We start from the raw sequence: 16449 nt of genomic DNA on the forward strand, positions 1-16449 counted from the left end.
ATGTGAAAATGACCAATGTCTCACAAGGGATGTGTATGGAGTTTTTGCATCTCTTTGGCTTTAAATGCCTGAATGAATAAACATTAGTATGCTACTGTAGACGCCATTACTCAGGCATTGCCTCAAAATGTGGAATGGATCATTTGATATGTGACATTATTTTTTCTGATTTACAATAATGCTGCCCACAAATTGATGTCGCCATTGCTGTCATAGTCTTTTGCAGATTTATATTTGGTGCAAGATATTTAATGACACAATTTTGCTCACATGAGATTTGGCCCAGAATATGAAAACTTCTGCCACCATGCGGAACAGTTCCTCTGCCTCTGGGTTGGGTTCCTTGAGCCATTTCGCTCTGATTGTGTGTGTGTGACACAAAATCAGAATTAAAGTGGAATTCACACAGAATTTTGCTTCAAAGCATCAGCAGAAGTTTAGTTTTAATAAAAGAATATATACACAGAGCCTTGGATTCAGTCAAAGACTATCTTTATCTTCGACCAGACATAAATATTTTTCGTTTGCAGCTGAAAATACAAAACTTAACTATAACAGACAAAATGAAACTACCTTCAATTGTGAATCACAATGAAGGACACTGCCCCGGTTGTCCAGTACCTGTTGTAGTCGACAAATCGGATGAGGAGCGGGTAGAAGGCGTACAGGTCGCGCACCAGGATGGTGAACTCGTCCAGAATCAGAAGTTCGGCCTCAGACATCTCCCCCCGGCCCTCAGCCTTCATGTGCTCCTCGTCCAGCAGAACGGTCGCCGCCTTCTTCTTCAGCTTCTCCATCAGCGGCAGGAAGTGCGTCTTCAGCAGCTGCGGCTTCGCCTTGCTGATGATCGGCTGAGAGAACACTGGGAGGAAGTTTGACAACCAGAGGAACGACTGAGCAGTGTTTTAATAGTTATTCATGTGGTGCATGGCAACTGGATAACGAGGGAACACAGACTGGTTAGGACAGGGTTATCTCAGACCAAATTTCACTTAGGATATTCACATGGAAAGTCATTTTGGCACACACAGAGTGAGGTCCGCTGTCCTACGTGGTTTGTCCTTCTCGATAAGACCAATCTTCCAAATGGAAGTAATGTAATGAAGTGCAGCATTTATGAATGGCAGTTAAATGTAAGAGGAATATCTTTACCTGCGCAATACCATGAACCCAGTTTAAAATAGCATACCATTAAAGATAGTGTTAAAGGCACTCCACTTACAGTGGTAAACGGTGGAGAAATATGGAAAAGGAGGAAAGCGGAATATGACCCGGAGGAGCCTGAGGGCACCTACCTGCCAGGCGCTTCATCCAGGCGCCCTCGTCAATGCCCAGGTTGTTGTAGATGATCTTGAGGATGTTGCCCAGGAGTGTGTTCATGTGCTCGGAGGTGAGCGATGTGCAGCACTTGTCGGCCCGCTCAGGGTTGTTCTCTGGCCCGTGCTCCCACCAGTGCGACATGTAGCTGCACAACATGGGCAGCACCACCTCCATCACGTGGGGCATCTGGGTGTAGCGCATGCCCGACTCAGCCAACTCCATGATCTCCTCCAGGGACTTCTCCAGGGACGGGATGAGAGGGGACATGTCCTCCACCTGGGCTGGGAGACCCAGCGCTGGCGGGGAGAGAGATGGAGCGAGAGAGGAAAACAGACAGGTAGACAGAGATGGGAGTAAGTGTAAGGGGCAGAAACATACAACATGAGAGACAGGGTGAGAGAGGATGATTACAGGGAGACAGAAAGGGAGAGGTAGGGAGATAGAGGAAGACCCAGAAGGGAGAGAGAAAGTGACAGAGATAGACATACAGTTAAGGGAAGTAAGGGGGAGAGAGACAAGGAGAGACAGAGAAAACAGAAGTTTTAAGCTAAAGTATCTGGCAGAAACAGGAAATATTGAAAAGCCAACCTGAACAGAAAAGTTGAGGATTATTCTAAAGTAGTTTGGTAAGCTTATTGATTTTTTTTAAACCTGGCAAACGATTTTCTGTTCCTGAAGAGGAAATGTTTGTTTATATTTGGCAGAAATGCAAATAATGAAGTCTGGTGTACAGACTAAAAGTGAACTGAACATTCAACTTGTCAAACTTGTCTAATTTCATACCCCTTATACTGAGGGTGTGTGTGTGTGTGTGTGTGTGTGTGTGTTTGTTACAGATGAGCGTGAAGTCTTACCTGCTCTGTCGCGGGAACCTTTGGTGTTGTAGATGGAGTAGGTGTTGTACTTGTTCAGGTGTGGCTCCAAAAATGAAACAGGAAAAGCTCCAGAGAATGCGGCCAGACATTCTCCCAGTGCTGGACGCTGCCTGGAAGTAACAGATAAATCAGGCATTGAGACAGACGCCCAAGCCACTAAAAATGCCTGGCCATGTTTTCATGACCACTGCCTGAGAGTGATAGAGGCACTTTTCTACTGATGTGAAACAAGTAGAAAAAACAACACATATAACACCTGTTGTAAAAACCAGCAATCCCAAGCAAATGTACTTACTTATAAGAATCAGCTTAAAGACACATTACTTCAGTATTAAAATAGGATTGAAAAAGTAAACAGTGCACTGTAATAATTTAATGAAGAATAATTATTGTGTGTTGAAAGCTTTTCGGCAACATTTAGAGCAGCACAATGACTTAATCATTGTTTAAAAAAACACCTTTCAACGTAGATGCTTTTGCTGGTGCCAAGCGAGTAGAGGCTGTTGAGAATCCTGTAACAGGACACCTGGACATCATCCACTGCAAGGAAGAAGTGAGAAGCTTCCTGTTAGAAAAGCCAGGCCCAGTATTTCCTAAAATTCACACCTCCACAGTATGTGTGTCTAATAATTGGTGTTACACCATTTTTATCTAATTTCTCATATGTTTTAAAGGCCCACTCAGTAATTTTGGGGGCTAATATAATGCTAGTGGTTTACAACAAGCAAAAAGACAAAAGCTATGGTACAATAGTACGGAATTATTCTCCTAATAAACATAACAGTAAAGATCTTCATAAAAAGCTCTTCAAAAGAAAAAATACGTATTTAAAATAAGTGTTGGACAACAGTACTTCCTCGTTCATCGTCCAACTTCAACATTTCTTTCTCCTGTTTTATATCACAGAGGCTTCAAGCTCTTGCTCAGTTCATCATCATGAAAACTCACTCATCGCTCACTCGCAAGAATAGTTCAGTTTTGCCAAATAAACCATGCTTACTGTAACTACTTCAAATGTAGTTGACATTGCCACAGAAGCCTTATGTTACCCAGGTTGCTAAGACGTCAGTGGAAGACGTTAAATACTATGAGTGCCATGATCCATAGAGGTACTTACTTCCTATTTCGTCGAAAAGGAACTAATGTTTTGTGGAAATTACTGAGTGGGCCTTTAATATGAGAGAGGAAATGAATGATGAAACCAGGACCCGTTTCAGGGGGCTGAACCTACGTATGAGGTCTTCGCCGAAGAGGTTCTGCCCAATGTGCTCGAAGAGAGAAGAGAGTACGGGAAGAAGGGCCACTGTAGTGTAGTTGATGATTTGGGTCACCCCCTTGGGCTGGGTCTTGGTGTGTGTGAACTGGCCCTGCTTCAGGTTCTCCAGGGTCTTCTCCAAGTCCTCCGCGGCGTTGTCGAAGAAGGCCCTCAATGCTGCTTTCACTGTGTCCAAGCCGGTCTTCATCACCGTCCTGTACGTCACATCAACAGCCAGTGCTGCCATATCACTGTCGAGGCCCTCTGGTACAGCATGACCACCTCACCTTCCTCACATTATCTACTCATTAATATGGAGCTTACCCATTATCCTACTTAACAACAAGTTGCTAGCACAAGTTGTATGTGGTTATTACTTCAGAAAGAATGTATAACTGAACCAAAATCTGAAGTGTTTAAAGGAGGAGATAATATTACATGAAAAGATTTCAACAAATATGCTGCAACTTTTTGTTTTGTAGAAAAGAGTAAGTGCCCAACAATTAGGTAAAACAGTTGCTAGTTACACTTGTCTGTTGATAAAAAAGAACCACCATAGTGTCACTTAATTGTTTTCACTTGCACATATCAAAGTAACTCAGGCACATTTGAATATAAAAAACAAATGTACAAAACAGAGGAAGCCATTTACAAAATTATGGAAAATAATGCCATTACTTTACTGGTGGCTACAACAGAATATCAACATTTGTAGCAAATAGCCTTTTCTCCGCATTCACGCAGAGCTGTATGATTTGAGAATAATGTGTTTGCTCCTGTGCTAAAACACCTCGCTCTGACAAAAACAGGGTCTGGAGAATTTAAATGACAACAGACATCCTTTCCAGACTCAGAGACTAAGGCAACAGTGCCACCTACCTTGCATCCAGAGTCTGGCCCAGGATATGAAGACAGTTGACGATTGAGGTAGAATCATTTCCTAAAATAATCGACAAGGACGCAAAATGTCATGCAGTACTTCTGGGACAAATTCCAGTCTTGTTGAACAACACAAAAAGGTGGTATTGGTTAAGACCAATGTGGTGCAGATTTGCAGTATATCATGTGCACGGTTTATGTTGTTAACTGCGCTTGTTGTCTAGGCTGATCCTCCTAAGATAAGTGAACCCACGCAGCATCTGTTCAGCATACAAATCAAAAGGTCTCAAGAAAAAGCATGCTTCGACTCTGCTTCATCTCCAGTGAATGTTCATTTAACACAGATTCATGCAGCAACAACAATAATAATAATAATAATAATGACACTACTACTACTACTACTACTACTACTACTACTAATAATAATAATAATAATAATAATAATAATAATAATATATAATCCATTGTAATTAATAGTATTGGACCACTATTAAGGGCACATATGATAACATTCTCCTGTGGATATACCTTCATTGAAACATTGACTGGAACATGGCTCCTGTGAAATAACACAATTGCAAAGTATTCTAAGGCATTCTACAAACCGCTCTGACATCTTATTATCAAGCCGGTTTTTAAAGTTTTTGTCTAAAATCTTTTTTTCAATTTGTAAGTACAAAAGAGGTCACCAATGTTTCAGAAATTGACAAAGTTCCAATTACCATAACTTTGGCCCTAAGGCTAACTTTAAAAATCCCAGTTTTTGAAAAAAGAATAGTGGATGTCATGAAACCGAGTGAGAACTAAAGACATTTCAGAAAAGAGGGGCTTTCACATCTCCTTAAATCCCTGCCTTTGTAACAAGGCTCTGATAATCGGCTTAGAAAACTTTGCACAGCAACATGCTTCATGTGTCAGGGTCACACAGGCTCTCCTGGCAGGAGTCACTCTGATTGGCTGGTCAAAGCCCCAAGGGGTCACACAGGCCCGCAGGCCTGGGGCTTAAGTACGGAGTCACGCATGCAGACGAGGCCACGCACACACACACGGGACAGACAGACAGACAGACAGGGAGAAGAGGGAGACCAAGGGCACTGGAGAAAGGCAAACGCTAAGCTTCACATTCACAGTCCACACCAGCCTTACCAAACAGTGATATCCTATGTCTGACAAGTACTCCGAGTTTGCAGAACAGGCTGAAGATAGGGGCGGGTAGAAAAAAGAAGAAAGAGGGAGAGAGAGAGAAAGAAAGGGGTAAAAATGAAAACAGCTGAAATATGAGAATATGTTAAAGAGGGTACAGCACTTGTTACAAAGTTGGATGGTTATGTTAATCAGGCACCAAGGAACCAAGCGTGATCAATGGAGTTCAACCAGCACTTGGGTCATATAGACAACAGCAGTGTGAGTGATGGAGATTTCGGAAAACTGGGCTAAATGCATGAGGCTCCCTTTGCTCTAACATATGGAACAGGGCTGTATGGAAGACCAGTGACAGGTAGTGGACTGTAATGGAGGAAATTAATTAATAACATACAGCATAGCACAGTATAAGAGTAAGACATACAATGTGAGTGCATTCACAATTAACATTGACATATAACAAATGTATGGGATGGCTTGTGTGGCACAGGAGAATATTTCAGTAATGAAATAAGACAGTGGCAGGAGAGTTTCTCTTACACTGCCAATGGAAATCGTATAGCTACATTCTTTTCCCCCACTGAATAATCTTTGTCTACCCTGCTGCAAAAAAGCTAGCAGTACAATCTACTATAGAGCTGGTTGACCAATTAGACCAACTCTACACTCAACATGGCTTGACCACCTCAAGCTATGTTTTGAAACAGCTGCTAGCTGGTATTTCAAGCTGCTCATAGCTGGATTTTATACCAGGGTATAAAACTTTAAGCTCTGCTTATTGCCCAATCAGTAAGACTATGCATCAATGTTTGCATTGGTGATATTAGAAACAGCATTGAGAACATGCTAGCCCGTTTCTGGTGTCATGGCTGCTCTCACCTGGTGATCATCTCCTTCTCCTTGTTGGAGGCGTGGCCTCCGCTACTGAGGGGCCGTATTGCGGTAGACAGGAAGTAGAGGCGGTGATTCTTGAAATACTGATCCACTAAGGGCAGGACCACCTGCAACAGACAGTATCCTTTAATATACTAGACGCTATGTGCCCTGCCTCATCAGCTATTTCAGAGACCCTGGGCATTCACATAACTTCAACAAAAATGTATAAATGATAATAATATAATTTAAAACATAACGGCCAAAATATAAACTCAGGCACTGGGGCGTAGCAACAGCATTTTCTCTCTCTGAAACATTCAAACCACAGTTGTGGCTGTTTTGCTCTCTTTGATGCTGTTGGGTATTGATTTTGGTAACAGAGCATACAAGTTCCTCTGAGATGCATTTAATGAGAATCTTCAACACTCCAATGGTCTGAATCAGATTTTATTTTTGTTTTTTTGTTTTATTTCTTGAAGATACAGAACAGTTCAGCAATTGACAGGATTTCTGCTCCGAAATGATTCCAACATAAACGGTAAATGGTTGGAATTTATATAGCGCCTTAATCCAAAGCGCTGTACAATTAATGCTTCCCATTCACCCATCCACTCACACACTCACACACCAACGGCAATTGGCAAGGCGCAATGCAAGGCGCCGACCAGCTCGTCAGGAGCATTTGGGGGTTAGGTGTCTTGCTCAGGGACACTTCGACACAGCCCGGGTGGGGGATTGAACCGGCAACCCTCCGACTGCCAGACGACTGCTCTTACTGCCTGAGCCATGTCGCCCCATGTCACCCCACATAAAAACACACATCAAATAAGAACACGATCTACAACACTGCATGCTTTGTGGTTTTATTCATTGTGGCTGACTTGCATTTCAGACTCAGAGCCTTCAGTGATGAAGTAATTGCAGTACAACAATCAATTAAGGCAAAACAAGTAAACCAACAGCAAAACAAAACACAATGCTGCCTTCAGAAGTTACAGATTACAGCCCTCAGTCAAATAATTATTCGATTTTTTCTTAATTTTAGGTTTTCCTTTGTAACGTGCTGTAGAAAATTCTCATTGATCTGCAGGATTGTTTCTAAACAATCTGCACAGTATAGCAACATGTTTCCATCATTTATTTACAATCGTATATGCTTTGCTTCCGCATGAAAATGGCAACTCTTCAAGATACAGTAAGAGCACAAGCAGTGTGAGTCATACCTTCCCAAAAAACTTCATTTGCTGCTCATGAGGAATCTTCTCTCCTTTGCCCCATGTGCCTACATCTGTACAGAGAAAGAAATGCCAGTTCAGCTGTAAAACCCACACAACATAAAAGAAAAGTTCAAACTTTAAATGCCATTTTTAACTTATGCAATTAAACAGAAGTGCACAAGGAAGTTTTAATCCCATTTAATTAAAGGGGAAATAAGAAACACTCTGAAATGGACATTATTAAATCCATGCAATTAAACTGTAAAATGTTTAAAAGACCAGCCTTAAATTCACTCACTTAAAATGTTAGTAGTGTAAAAGAAATAAACTAATTACATTGAAGGTACAAGATTTTTGTGTTAAAACATTGTAGATCCCTTCTTATCATTGAAAAAGGCTCACTGACATGTTGACTCACCCTCTGCCTGTGTTTATAGTCCTTAAATTCAGGTTTAAAAATATACATTGTATAGCTGGTCCTGGACCGTTAGGAATCCAAAATGACCTATTGTACCTTTAAGAGGTCATTATTGGCAATAAGGAAGACCGGCTGTAATGCTCACCAAACTCCATCATGTGTTTGTGTGCCTCGTCTACATAGGCGATGAGCTGCTGGAGGAAGGTGTAGGCGAAGCGTTTCTCTATGGAGGGGGTATCCAGCTCCTGCTCTTTCATAGCCCTATGGAGGCAAAAATAGAGAAAACTAGCGCCGCTGTACCTGCTGAACACCAGACCTGGGTCAAATACACAGCTGTTTGAAGTTCCATTCCATTCCATTTGAGTTTCATTCAAAGCTTGTCTGGTGTAATGGAACCTATTAAATACTCTCAAAAAGTGCAAACCCCCACCTACGTTGGTTGGCTCAATTGCACCAGACAAGATCAATCACTCACAGAAAAGTATTTCAATCCAAAACAATTACGTATTTGACCAAGGTCTGCTGAACACAGGGGATGCACACAGAATCAACAGTCCGTCCCTCACCTTGAGACGGCGTAGCCATTGATCTGAAAGAACTTGAGGATATCTTGTGCTTTTTCTCGATCTCTGGATTTCTCTTTGGCAGTAAGAGTGTCATAGGGCACCAATAATGGATGGCTCCCTCCTCCTGGTGGAATACAAGTTATACCCACAGTGATCAGACAGATGTAATGGACGTTTGCATAAGTTGGTTGAAGGAAATGGTAATGAATTAATCACAAATTTGAAATTGTCTATCACTATGAAAACGGTTCATAGGCAAAATTATTTTTCTGTAGAAAGAGAAATGGTGGGTTGGCGGCTAATAAGGCACAGAAAAGGTAAAAAATGTTTCAGCCTTCAGAAGAAAATGGTGACATCTGCTGGCCTACCTCTACACCTTGTCTGTAAAATTGATTAATGCTCACATTAAGAAAATAATGTTCTGTAAATGTGGATTTCATGGAGCCAAACCCTTTAACATAATTTAGCCAAAATGTTGCTGAATTGCTATTAACCATTAATCCCTGGATAATCAATGCTTTCTACCTCCTCGAGATCCATTAAGAGATATAATTTCTGACCCTGCACAAATTAAAGACATACAATCTGCACAAAGGGCAAAATGAGTTCACAACGCATTACTACCAGGAAGGAAACTGATAAGTCACTGCAAATGACTGTGTTCCCTCTGTAGAAGGGTGCCACATAAGCATTGCAAAAATATCACACAGTATGAGGAAAGCAGATAAACACCAGTTAAAATGGCAGTTACTGTAATTTGACTATGCAAATGGATCAAAATAATAAAAGTATTTGCCCATGTACATGTGGTATATGTATAGATTAATGAATGAATGAATGAATAGTTAATTTTGGTCACACTTAAATTCTAAAAGAAAGAAAGCTGTGGCTTTTAATTAAACTTAGCCAAATGGTACATAGTTTAAATGGTGTTCTTTTGAAAATGTATTATAATTTTTTCTATTCCCCCATTCTTTCTCTTCTTCTGCTTTTTTCTCTCCCCATCATTTAATTTTGGCATATGATTGTGTTTTCTGTGCTATATCGTGTGATTATTGCCATTGGGAAGGAGGGACGGTCTCGCCACCCAGAGCTTGTGAGAGACTAGAAACCAATATAAAGAATAAAATAGAAAATATTAATGACAAGAAATATAATTTCACAGTCTAGATAGAAAAGAAGCTCCCTTCGGTATATCCATGCACATTAGAGAAATGATTAAATAAAGTTTGTGTTTAAAAGCAGAAGTGGCTTACATGCAAAGTTGTTTGAATGATCATGTTCGGACAACAACGAACACAAAAACAATGAATAGTACAAATACGACAAATACGTCACAAGGTCCTTGCATTCTGATAAAGGCCAGCAAAGCGAAACACTAATGCACCTTATATGGTTCTTAACTCTCATATTATCAACATTTTTGTCATTTTTCAAGTGATTTTCACTCACTATTTGTTCCACCTTCCGCTGAATTTAGATGCTCACATTGGACGAGGTCTTTTCAACATCAATTTCAGCATGAAAACTATGTCCGTAAAATCGTTACGGTGCATAGTTTTGAGCTGTCGCCCATATAAGCTTCACAAACAAAATGGCGGCCCTAAATCTACAAAAGGAGATTCAGAGGTCAAAGCGGTTAGCGACACATCTACGGCCTACGCCAGCTACAAGCGCAGTGGCAAGCAGAGGTCGCGAGGCGGAGAGCGAAGTCACCCTACCTTCATCAGTAAACATTAAACTGCTGTCTACGGGAGAGGAACATCGAGCACAGGGGGGACAGAGAACACCACGACACAAATCAGTGCACATCACAGAGCTTCACACCAGAGCAGTCTTCATTCGCCGCAGCTGACCTCGTTTTGTTATTTTTTTCTTTCGGGAGAAGAACGACAGGAAGGACAGGGTGCACCACTTGACTGGCGGACTGATTTGAACAACCGAAGAAAAACACTAGCGTTCCCTGGCAGAAACAATTCTTTGTCAGAGCTGGCGCTGTATTTGCCAGCACCTCTAAGATGGCGAAGAAGGACCACGGCGTGATGATTGTCTTTTGTAGCGGGGGGCTTTGCAGAACGTGACCCAGGGAAAAGAGAGAGCCGCAGGAGGGGTTGACAGGCAGGCTCTCGGATGAGCCGGTCATGCTGTCGCCTTCGTACTGGCTCGTGACAGCAACAGCGGAGATGATGATACCGTATGTACACAATTCAGCGGGCTTACAAATACAAACGTGGGGGATGGGAAGCACACATGCCACTATACCTTTGGCTTCCAGCTCTATCTTTTTCTTCTTTGCCCAAATATTATGATAGTTCTCGGCAAGCAGCTCGGCCATTGACTGAAAAAAAAAGTTAAACAATGCATTACAGCGTTACTGAGGCTTTAGATGACCTGTACCAGTTCACTAATCTGCTTTACTGTTATCGTGGGAAACATAAATGCAAAGAGAGACATTTTGAGACATTTATCGGACAAGTGAGCAAGGACTTGAACAAGAACTACTAAGAAAGCTTTGTTTAAAAACTTGTTTTTCATTCCATCACACAGTAGTAGCTATTTAGATTTTTTTTTGTTCCCCCATGACAACAGCACACAGGGAAACCCGAGTGATGTAGGGGCGTGGCTGGCCCACAGTGACGGACAGCTTGTCACTCACGTGCAGGTCCCTGGACAGGGTGACGTTGCTCATGTCGATCGGTCGAGGGCTGAAGCCATGTGTGCCTTCGATGGACAGCTGTGTGGAGCAGAAAACACACCACAGAGGCAAGCGTACAGTGTGTGCTGGGTCACATGGGCCTTTCTCAAAGATCATTAGAAAGCTATTATGCCTTGACAGTTATATTTTGATGAAGACAGAAAATATCACACAGAATGGCTCCACAGAAAGACCATTTAAAATATTGTACAATAACCTTTTTTGAACCCTTTCAGTCCCAAGCCCAATATGAGGTGTGGGTGATAAAATATAGAAAATTTGGTAGGATTTTAACAGGGGCTCAGAACAATAGTATAGCAGATTTTCTGGTAGTAACGCTTCAGTGCCATATGGCACTCTTAGGACTGAAAAGGTTAAAATAACCCACAGTATCTTCAGCTTCGTTTATGTTGCAGTAGTCTTGGCTGAACACAATTTGATGGTGTGTTTCACAGATCACACCACAGGACCAAGCGTCTCACCTGACTGGACTGAGAAATTCGGCGGGCGCGGTTGTGCAGTCCCGCTGGGTCTCCCTCTCTCGTCCTCTCGATGCTCCACCCCCAGGCCAACATGGTCTTCAGAGACTCTTTAATGGGCCACCGGTACACTTCCTTGTCCTGTGAGATAATAAAAAATATATGACAAGGCAGAAAAACTTCTTCTCCATACAAAACTTGAGTCAAGGGCTAGGCTTAATCTCTGTCTGTGAAGTGGGCCCTATGTGTGCTAAAAGGTTTTGTACATGCTAATGGTCTTAGTAAAACAGGCCCTATACAGTATGTCCATGAAGTGCTATATTTTCTGTATGTGCTGCTCTTAGCACTAAACCTTCTCCCATTCCCTGGTTCCCAGAGCACTGTGGTACCTTCTCAGACAGGCCTTTGTAAGGTTTGAGGAGAGGATGCACTTTGGAGGCCTCACACAGCTGATCCCCGTGAACCCAGCCATTAGCAAACTGAACAGAAACACACACACACACCACAGTGTGAGCTACACACGCTCGCGCTCGGCTCCAGAACTCCCTCAGCTGCATAAGAGACAGGACACGTCACCTTGTCTGTGGACCACTTCTCGTGAGAGTGTTCGGCGTATTTATTGATGAAATAATCCAGCTTCTCAGGAACAGTCACACTGGAGCATGAAGAGAATGATACAAGATTGAGTTACGATTGCCCTACTGACAATAAAATTGAACATATTTTAAAAATAAATAAATAAAAAAATGAATCTAGTATATGCTTACTACAGCATGGGTTGATCAGGGTTAGGGCCAATTCCATTTTAATTCAGTCAATTTCACAAATTGAAATGCCATTAATTACATGCAATAAAAAATTTTGACAAATAATTGAAAAATTATGATATGTATCTCATAAGAGCAGACTGAATGGAATTGCCAATCTGGCATTAGCAAGCTGGAGTGAATAGTTGTTAAATGCTTGCAAAGATGGTTGGGAAGAAAGAACTTTGCTTTCTTTACTGTAAATGGGTTTAAGGAGAGTAACATGATAAAACATCTCACCAAAGTGCAGGTAAAAAAAAACATTTCTTTTTTCAGTTTCCCAGTGTGTGTGTTTGTGTGCATGTGGAAAAGGGAAACGTTTATGGAGCGAGAAAGGTGCACGCGTGTGCTAAACCGAAGTTCTCTTACTTTGAGGTGTCGACAGGCTGGGGGTTGAAGTTGCCCTCGGCGTCCATGGAGGACTGCTTCTCCATCATGGCCACATAGTTGGACTCCATGTAGTCTGGGGGCAGCGCTCCTGCCACTGCACTCAGGCAGGGCAGGGCCAGCTTAAACAGCTCCTGGTCATACCTCTGTGTCAGGCAGAGAGAGGGGGAGGGGGTGAGAGTGGTACACACACAGATATGACACTGTTGAAAGAAACAGCTGAATCAGCTGAAGCTATGAACCAGCGCAGACAAGCTACCAGCACTAAATGGTTGACCAGCTCATACCCAGCTAGACCAGTTTGGCCATGCTGGTTGACCAGCTCATGCCTAGCTAGACCAGCTCTGGTCAAGCTGGCATAGCTGGATTTTACAGCAGGGGGAATCCAGTAGGGACCATCTGTACTCTGTGAGTGCTGAAAGTTTTATAGAGCATACTGAGTATTTTACACAAGACACAATTCACACAGCATTTCAGATCAGTACATGGGGTAAATGGGAAGTAAAATCTGGACCATAGATGAATGAGTCATTAAATAACAAATTTTGCCGTACTTATGTTCTGTACAGTAAGCTACTGCTTGTACTATTAAGAATGTGTTATGTGCTCTAGTTCAGATTTGTTTATGGCGAGAAAATTAGCAATAGAAGGTCTCATGAACTGTGGCTGTTCATAATCAATCTGTGCTATTTTCTAAAACATCTCTGCTCATTGATTTTGAGATTGGCTCAGCATGAACTGTGAAGCGGGTGATGTTGTAATTTCTCTAACACAATACTAGAGGGCCTCAAAGCAAAACTAAGATAAATTGCATTGCACAAAACCCAAAGCTACATGAAGGACATAAAACTCCCACAACCTTCTGAGACAAGGCGTCGAATATTCCCCAGAAGAGTTTTCTGGACAAGTGCAGCTCCTCATCCGAAGCGGCTCCAAAACTCCCCCAGCCACCAGACAGGCAGTAGTACTTCCAGCAACGCTCGTAGTGATTGGTCAGCAACTGGAATGTGAGACAGACTAGATTGATCCCTGACCAATCGCATGAAAAACACACTAATATTATCCTTATATGGTCAGACTTCAGAGGAGGTTTACAAAGAGTGTTCCTCAGATCAGGTGATCCATACTGCTTTAGGAACCTATCTTGTATTGAACCAGTAGCTTGTTTTTCATTTGTATTTACAGTGCACACCACTGCAACTGCACATGAGTCATCCAGGAGCAGCTCTCTGTACCAACAAATTACTGTCTCTTTTGAAACTGCAAGCAGCCAGTAGATATGACCATTAAGTCTATCTGCAACTGTTTAATCATTACGCGTTAGCAGCCAGATTATGCTACGGAATAGGTAACTCACCAACCGGGAAGCACAGATTAAAGTGTATCACATTTGATCCAACATATACACTCTTAACCTGAATTTACGGAGACTACATTTTTACATACAATATTTTACACCATTAGACATTTTTACAGGAACAATTCAAGCTTGGTACCTTGCTTAAGGTACAGCAGCACTCCAGCTAGGACTCTAACCATTGAGTTACTAATCAGATTCCCAAACTACTGTATTAAGCATAATGCTTGCATCTTTGCATACAGTGCATACACAACGCATACCTTCAGTGGCATTTTTGTGTGCTCGTTGAGAAGAGGGACATCAAACACCAGCCTTCTGAGCAGGTGCTGCATCATGGAGGGTCTCAGTTTACTGTAGAATTGTACGTGCACACACACACACACACACACACACACATACACACACAGACTGTGTTAGATGTTAAATAAACCTATTTCAAAATGGGTGAGGACTCTTGAGATACAAGTATCTTTTCTCAAAATCTTTTGCCCTTATTTCGCAAAATAACCACTCCACAGCCTTTCAGACTGGACTTTTGATTTCCCTGGACTCCCCAGTGCTGTTGTTACCGGTGTTGAATCATTATACTACACTGTGTAATTTACAATCTAAATTCCACTATACAGGCTACTCAAATAAGGGACAAGGTACATTTTGTTCCTGCCTGTGTTATATATCTTTAATTATTTAATTTCTTTCTTACCAATTTTCCCAAAATTTAGTTAACCCTGAATGCTGCTATGTGGTTTTGCTTCTGTCCTAAAAGAGCTTTTGGCCTTATAGTTTGAGCTAGAGTGACAAATGCTAACGGGTAATGGGCTGAGACAACAGTAAGGAGTATCTGAGATGACAGTGAGGAAGTCTGAGACTACAGAGAGAAAATGGACCAAAGTGTCTGAGACTCCAGAGAAAAAATGGACCAGAGGGCCTGTGACTACAGGTGAAACAGGTGACCATGAGCAGTACAGACAGCGTACTCACCCGCACACGGCCAGCAGGCACTCTTCAATGGCGTCTCGCTGGGCCTTGGTCAGACAGCACCCTTTGGACAGGCGGTACACGGTGTGGAGCAGGGAGTCGATGAGCGAGGCGTAGGGCTCCGTGCCAGCAAACAGGGGGGCACATTTGGTCAGGAGGGGTAGCACGGCGGTGCACAGGTAGCGGTTCAGAGCCAGAGCCATATCTGTGGCGCTCAGTGCAGCCTGCAAAACCAGGAACATTAGCAGTTGGGCAGTTGACCCAGCTAAAGTAAATTATATCATTTCTTAATTTTAGCTGGTTGTTCCATCTCGAGGGGGTTCCCTGGTTCTCGCTCACCGTGTCCAGCGAAGCGGCCGCCCGGAGGTCCGGCAGGAAGCCCACCTCCAGGAGGTGCAGCAGGAAGTTCTGGTCCTCGATGCCATACACTCGGTCCAGGAACAGCACCATGGCGGCCTTGTGATCCGGACAGAAGCCCGCCGACATATCAGGCTCCACTACTGTCCCATCTACAAAACACACACACACAAACACGCATGCGTGCACACACACGCACACACACGCACACAGATGTAGCCCCGGGGGGAGAGTTTCTCAATGCAGACACATTCTCATCTGCTTGATGACAGGCAGATCAGTGCAGTCTATGCAGCACATTTTATTAGAGGTCTGCCATTTCTCAAAATTGTTAATGCTGATCATTTCCTTGAAAAAACTAAATAAGTGACTAAGAATAAAAAAACACATTTACATCTTTAAGCGACCACAGCAAGTACCAAAATCCATTATCTTGGCTCATTAGCTTGGTTTTGGAGTCAGAAAGAGACAGACAGCAGAACTGCTCTGAAGATCTGTCAGGCCAGAGCAATAGCAGTGATGTGCAGGGAACACATCCTTCATCACTACGCTTGGGTGAACTTGAAATGCAATCAGGCGACACGCTAATCCCATTTCAAAGCTGCGAGAAAATGAAATATCAGGAAAGCCTTTTAATTGGACATACCCAGCTTTCAAGGTTACTAGCTTATAGTGTACCTTGATACACCTAATTAAACCTCCCACAGTTTCTTTTAAAATACTTATTGACCTCCCTGAACGCCCCCCTCCCCCACAAAAAGAAATCTATTTTGTATACTGACTACCCAGCCAACACATACATCCTCAAAAAGACCTACTTCATCTCTATGTAATTTTA

At 42.5% G+C, this 16449-nt stretch overlaps 1 protein-coding gene across 1 annotated transcript in view; it reads right to left on the reverse strand.

The window, feature by feature from the left end:
• Positions 1–16449, reverse strand: part of LOC133121743 (ryanodine receptor 2-like) — a 174010-nt gene that overhangs the window by 30887 nt on the left and 126674 nt on the right. Inside the window, exons 49-70 of the mRNA XM_061231182.1 lie at positions 15594–15763; positions 15258–15478; positions 14537–14627; positions 13776–13916; positions 12899–13062; positions 12300–12378; positions 12113–12202; positions 11727–11864; positions 11206–11283; positions 10812–10887; positions 8550–8673; positions 8129–8244; positions 7572–7636; positions 6352–6473; positions 5476–5525; positions 4330–4390; positions 3427–3665; positions 2654–2735; positions 2175–2305; positions 1296–1616; positions 622–862; positions 271–358 (exon numbers count right to left, since the gene is read on the reverse strand). Of these exons, the coding sequence (XP_061087166.1) occupies positions 271–358; positions 622–862; positions 1296–1616; positions 2175–2305; positions 2654–2735; positions 3427–3665; positions 4330–4390; positions 5476–5525; positions 6352–6473; positions 7572–7636; positions 8129–8244; positions 8550–8673; positions 10812–10887; positions 11206–11283; positions 11727–11864; positions 12113–12202; positions 12300–12378; positions 12899–13062; positions 13776–13916; positions 14537–14627; positions 15258–15478; positions 15594–15763 (2888 nt within the window). The remainder of the gene's footprint in view (positions 1–270; positions 359–621; positions 863–1295; positions 1617–2174; positions 2306–2653; positions 2736–3426; positions 3666–4329; positions 4391–5475; positions 5526–6351; positions 6474–7571; positions 7637–8128; positions 8245–8549; positions 8674–10811; positions 10888–11205; positions 11284–11726; positions 11865–12112; positions 12203–12299; positions 12379–12898; positions 13063–13775; positions 13917–14536; positions 14628–15257; positions 15479–15593; positions 15764–16449) is intronic.

The sequence above is a fragment of the Conger conger genome, chromosome 2 (genome assembly GCF_963514075.1).
Source record: "Conger conger chromosome 2, fConCon1.1, whole genome shotgun sequence".
Classification (NCBI taxonomy): domain Eukaryota; kingdom Metazoa; phylum Chordata; class Actinopteri; order Anguilliformes; family Congridae; genus Conger; species Conger conger.